Source organism: Heterocephalus glaber, unplaced genomic scaffold (assembly GCF_053883595.1).
Source record: "Heterocephalus glaber isolate CG9 unplaced genomic scaffold, H.glaber_assembly_v1.0 deba00001457, whole genome shotgun sequence".
Taxonomy (NCBI): Eukaryota; Metazoa; Chordata; class Mammalia; order Rodentia; family Bathyergidae; genus Heterocephalus; species Heterocephalus glaber.
The window spans coordinates 42,491,501-42,497,500 of record NW_028258305.1 but is presented as its reverse complement, the minus strand read 5'-3'; the positions used below and the strand labels follow the sequence as shown (position 1 = coordinate 42,497,500).

The 6,000-nt window shown below is 50.8% G+C and overlaps 1 protein-coding gene across 5 annotated transcripts in view; it reads left to right on the top strand.

The window, feature by feature from the left end:
- Efr3b (EFR3 homolog B) overlaps positions 1-6,000 on the top strand; it is a 70,149-nt gene that overhangs the window by 29,299 nt on the left and 34,850 nt on the right. For all 5 annotated transcript variants that reach the window (XM_087216593.1, XM_087216592.1, XM_087216594.1 and 2 more), the window contains exon 4: positions 3,050-3,200. In XM_087216593.1, the coding sequence (XP_087072719.1) occupies positions 3,050-3,200 (151 nt within the window). The remainder of the gene's footprint in view (positions 1-3,049; positions 3,201-6,000) is intronic.

The window sequence follows — 6,000 nt, the reverse complement described above, 5'->3', positions numbered from 1 at the left end:
CTGGTCCATGGGAATTTGGCATCAAGAGGGTAGCAGACGTGGCCAGAGAGGGAGTGAGGGTGAATCTCCAGGCATCATTCATTTGTTGGCATGGAATAGAATGGGCAGTGCAGTGCAGCAAAAATGAAGCGCTCTGTATCTCTCTCCTTCACCTTTGTGCATTTCCTTGGCAGCCAGCCCAAGTACTGAAATGCCCCAGAAACTGGGGAGCAGGGAAAGTGACAGCAGTGCTGGGTGAGACAGCTCAGTCCACAAGGCCACCAAGCCCTGACCACAGCACACAGGATACCACGTCAGGTGTCGTCAGGATCCTCGGTGCTCTGAGCTCTCACCTGGCCCAGTCTGAGCCCCAGGGATGGAGACACCCAGGGCCAGGGAGGGTGAAGCTGCTCCAACCTAAGGACCCTGAGGCTGATCGGAGGATGGCTGCTCCTTCAGACAAGCACACTGCAGACTCCCACTGGACGGGCAAGAGTTAGGGCCCCAGAAGGTTCTGTACAGGAGTGGGCTGACCGGGCACATTTAATCTTAATTTAATCTGCCCAGAATAAGAGGTCCTTTGAGTGATTCTTGGATGATGACTGGCCCTGCCAAAGCTACGCCCCTCTTCCTGCCTGCTGATCCTAATTCCTGGCCCTGGACCTGGCTTCCTATCCAACTAAGTCTGGCTCCCCGCTAGTGGGCCCCACCCCTACCTACCCTGGAGGTCCCAAACCTCCCATCTTCTAGGGATGCCCCTGACTGAGCACCTCTCTGAGGTTCCATGCAAGGTACTTCTTGCCTCTGCCCAGTACCAGGTCCCTGGCATTCTTAGTGGTCATGACCTCCTTCTGCTTTGGCCCCTGGCCTTGACTTCCTCCTGTTTAACCTGCCTCGTGTCCTCCATGGCTCCCAGTTGGTGCCAGACCCCTTGGGTTCTGCCCTCCCAGTTCATCTGAGACAGGTTGTCCACTGCTGCTGTGGTCTGTAACCAGGCCTTGCCTCCGCCATGGCCCAGCTCCTTCCTGACCCACTCTGCTCCAAGTTCCCAGGTAGGCCTTTTGGATTCCCAGACCTGTCCTTAGTCTGGGCCTTTCCAGCACCCAACCCCAGATCAGATCTCTGCTGATGATCACCTTCTGACCACAGTACTGCTGCGTGGACATCACTCAAGAACCCTATGCTCTGTTCCTTCTGAGAACATAGGCCTAGCAGATGGGCCACGCTCGGGAAGGTGACAATAAGGACGGACACAGAGAGCATTGGGCTGGGAGTTCCAAGGCCCCACTGGCTTCCACTTTTCAAGATGCTCTGAAAAGTTCAAGTTCATAATCACAGGCATGCCATCCTTGGTATTGGATCAGAGATGGAGAACAAAGGGGTGATGTGTTCGGAGACCGAGACCTTAAACTTCTTTATGTTTCAGTTTCACTTCTGCTGTAATTTTCATTTCCCATCAAAATTGACCAGGATATTCTGAGAAACAATTTTTTTGCAAGGAAAGGAAAAGGAAAAGCAATAATCTAGGCTCAGGGCCTCGGAAGGCCTTCTAGGCCCTTCTTTTGCCTAACCCCACCCATCCCACCCCTTTCTTTATTTGCCTCATTTAAACTCTGTAAGATAACAGTGAGATGGTTGCAGATTTCTTCCTATGAAAAGATGTCAGATGCTCTGCTAGAGGAGAATGGCCTCTCCCTGCCCTCATTTCCATTCGCCACCGTTGGCTGCCCAATCGTGGCAGGTTTCTCCGAAGGGCAAGTCTGTCCCCTGACAAGGTTCCTTGCAGACCAGTCTGCCTCCCAGCCCTGAGGACTGAGGACTCAGGCTCTGCCTCAGTGGGTCTGCAAGGCACAGCCAGTCTTCTGGGTGACAGAGGTGGTGCAGGGCAGGGTGACGGAGAGCCAACGATGTGTCCTGGGTCCAGGGGCAGGGCGGGCTGGGGCACCCACGTACCAAGGAGCACAAAAATCCCGCAAAGATCTCAGCACAGAGGATCTGCCTTTGTGTCTGAGAAATGCTCTGTAGACAAACACACCACTTGATCTGGGTGTGAATGTCCCCAGGGACAACTATCTGGTAATATTTAATAATAATATAACAGTAATAGTTGACCCAGTTTCTACAGATTAAAGAAATAAACATTGTATAAAAGTGGAAAGAAAAATTTCTGAGTATAGAGGCTTTATTTTTTTCTCTTTAATGGTTCCTTGGTGTGGGAGTTAGCACAAGACGTGACCCTAAGAAGTAGTATCTGATGCCTTTTTAAAAAATTCTTTGTAAGATGCCATCACTCTGTTTCTTGCTGTGTTTGGATTGTGGAGTGGGGACAGATCGGAGTCAGTTGGACCACACGGAGTCCAAACTTGGGCAGCTGCTGCCGGGAGGGTGGGGCCTTGTGTCTGGCACTGGGGTGGTTCCAGAAACTGTCCTACAGTCATGTTTCCTCAGGCTTTCCTTTTCCTCAGCCAGACTTTGTTATGGAAAAAACAAGCAGCTAGAAGATAGAGAAACAGGAAGTAGGGAGAAGTTCTAATAATCCTCCAAATTATATATTCCATGGTTTTTAAAATATTTCAATATATATGCTAATTTGTTTTATTTATACCACTAGGTCCTCTTAGTTCACTGAAAAGAAAGTTTTGTGCTATTATCTTTTTTTTTTTTTGGTACCGGGGATTGAACTCAGGACCTTGCACTTGCAAGGCAGCCAGTGGCACCACTGAGCTAAATCCCTGACCCTAATTAAGAATTCTTTAACTATTTGCCTAACATTCACAGACAGATGTGATTTGGGTTGAGACGTAAAGAAGGACAGATCTTTGCACTCCTCCTTTATTACACATACAGCATACGAACTTGTCTTGAGAGTGGCAGGCAGCGCTAACACTGTGAAACGCCCTTGCAGCTCTTGATTCTTCCTGGTTCTCAGTTCTGGGCCGCAGCAGTAGGCACGTGTTGGGCTGGCCGTGTGGACACTGGGAGCCCCGGGGAGTCTCCTTCCCGGCTCCCCATCAGGTGGTGGGAGTTCGAGGGCCGGGGGCCGCTGGTGAGGCCGGTGCGTTCTCCCCAGGTATGTGTGCATCGCCATGGAGGCACTGGACCAGCTGCTCATGGCCTGCCACTGCCAGAGCATCAACCTCTTCGTGGAGAGTTTCCTCAAGATGGTGGCCAAGCTGCTGGAGTCAGAGAAGCCCAACCTGCAGATCCTGGGCACCAACTCGGTGAGCCTGGCCCGGGGCACGGGTCTCCCGTGAGGCTGGGGTGGGGAGACCTCTGGCTCTGCTGTTTCATCTCTGACCCTCAGCACAATGCACTGCTTGCTTCAGTATTGGCTTGTGTGTAAACAAAGGGGCATTGCGTTTTCTTATCATAAATAAATAGTAGGTAACATATATAATTTCTATAAACCCATAAAAAAGTAGAATTTTAACAATTCACCACTACTCACTGGTTTAGTATCTTCACAAGGTTGAACAATGACCAACATTATCTGCTGTACTTCTTTTTAGGCTGGTGATCTTCAAACTTTTAACAAGTTTTTCTCCTTAAGAAATTTTATGTGGGGCTCCAAGAAATAGAAAAATAGATTGATACAGAGGGGCCTGCACAGCTCAGCGCCCCACAGGGTGTCCTCTGAAAGCTGGTCCAGGTTCTGCATGTTTCAGAGTAAACTGATACCCACGGATGAAGGCCCGGCAGCCCTGGAAAGACTGAGAGGAAACCGGAAGCGGGGCTCCACTTGTTCTGTCCTTTCCTAGCTGTGTAGCCTGAGCTGCCGTCTGTATCAGGCTTGGTGTTTTCATGGATTCCACAGGCGGGTTGCATGTGGTGTCTGTCACTGGTCCCAGTACAAGTGGCTGCTTTCTTGGAGGCTCTGATTTGTAAGAGAAGAGCTGTCAGGTATGTCAAGAACTCCCAGTGCAGTGTGCGTATTTTACAACCAAGAATGTTCCAGCTGCATTCTTTCATTTCTTGCCTTCCCTCCTAGTCCCGCCCCTTAAGGCATACTATAAGCTCCAGTTCTTCAAGATACTAAGATGCAACTATTTTACAGGTCTTAGTTGAGACCTTTATCTGTCTGCAGAGAGCATGAGAGAAAAGCGAAGGCTTCTCCCTTGACCTTCTCAACCTGACACTTGTGAAATTTTTTTTTTTTTTTTTTTGTTACAGGGGATTGAACTCAGGTCCTTGTGGTTGCGAGGCAAGCAGCGGAACCACTGAGCTAAATCCCCAGCCCTACATTTGTGAATTTTTACTGCACAGCGCAAGTCCTACTTCCTGTTCTACCTACGTTGCTTTAACCAGGAGAGAATCTTCTGATGCCTCTTTCCAGGACAGGGTGACAGCCTATTCCCTTCCCTTCCATCTCCCTGTGTGCCAGCTACCTTTGACAAATTCCATATACAGTAGCTGAGGGCAAAGTCCTTTTGTTGGGTTGCCCTGGCAACAGCTTCAGATACTGTTTTAGTTGTCTTGTTTAAGATAACTACAGTCTAGAAGAGAACATCTGATGGAAAATAAACTCGCCACCGTGTATCCATGGGGGCCACAGAAGCAGGCTGCCCACTCTCATGTGCCCCACAGCAAATGCTAGCCCAAGGTAGTGGTCTTGTTAGCTGCTCCCTTGGGAATTAAGTGTCCTGTAAATTCCCCTCAGTGCAGTGCTTCGCCAGCAAGGGCACAGACCCGGGAATAACGCAACTCAAATGTGGCAGTAGATTTGGACTCCAGCTCGGAGGCAGCCTTCCCAGTATTGCCCTTCTGGATGCTCTTCCAGACTCGGCTGGGACCTCCTGGAGCTTTCCCAAGTAAAGTATTAGCATTTTTGAGACTTCCCAGTATGGTTACACTTGCTATAATGTTAACAAATGTAACCTAGGGAGTCAGAAGATCTCAGGGCCTTTTGGGGCAAAGGAGGCTGGTGTGAAGGAACACCAGGCTGTGCCCTTTCCTCCTGCTTCACCCAGAAAAGAAGGAAGGAGAGGAGGCTCTGCCTGGAAATGGAGGCCCAGAGAGGTCAGATAACTCCTCCATGGTTGCACAGCCCATGTGTTCTCCCCAGATCTGAGAGTGGGTAAGGTCAGAGGCTTCTCTCTACCCAGCGTGGGGTCCTCTTCTAGAGCCCAATCCTGGGCCCCAGGCTCTGCGCAGATGCCCTCTGTAACCAGTCCCCATCCATAGCCGAAGTGGAGTAAACCTCACCTGAAGCCAGCTCTCCCTGCCCATAGCTTTTTCCTCAGACCTGGTTTAGCTGCCCAAATCAGCTCAGAACAAATCTGCACTCTGCAGAGAATCTCTGGAGAACCCCAGCCCCCTTTAAGGTCCCCAAAACTGACAGAGTCTTCTGGAGAGCTTGGAAAGGCTACAGGTTTCCTGGGTCTCAACCCAGCTTCTCAGAGGTGCTGGGCTCTGCAGCAGGAAAGTGCTGGGCAGCACTGTGTGTGTCTCCCTTTTAGGGATACTCAATGTGGTTTGGGGGAGGCTAGTGCCAGCCCTCTCTCCTCTCTCTGTCTTTGCTGTTAGAAATCTGCAGAAGCTGTGCCAGTAGCAGACTTCCCACTGGCTCTCCTGATGGCTCTGCTTTGGTGACACTTCCTGTCCCCTGTGCCCTTCTTCACTCTCTCCGGGCTTCCCAACTTTTCTACCTTCCTCATTCTTCTCAGTTTCCATGGTAGACCGCGTCATGCTCCCCAACAGGATGTCCAGGTCCTAACCCCTGGGACCTGCGAGGGCCACTGTGACAGGGGGACTCTGCAGACAGCAGCAAGTTAAGGAGCTAGAAATGGGGAGCATCCTGGATTGTGCAGATGGGCTCAATGGAATCACAAGGGTCATCAAGGGGCAGAGGGGCCCCAAGAAGACCAGAGTCAGAGAGGGGTGTGATTATGGGGCAGAGGGACAGAAAGGGAGGGGACGGAAGGAGCTGTGCTGCTGTCCTTGAACACAGAGGAAGCCACGAGGCGTGGCCTGCAGGTGGCTTCTGCAAGTTGGAAAGGCAGGAAACTGGTGCTTCCTGGAGGC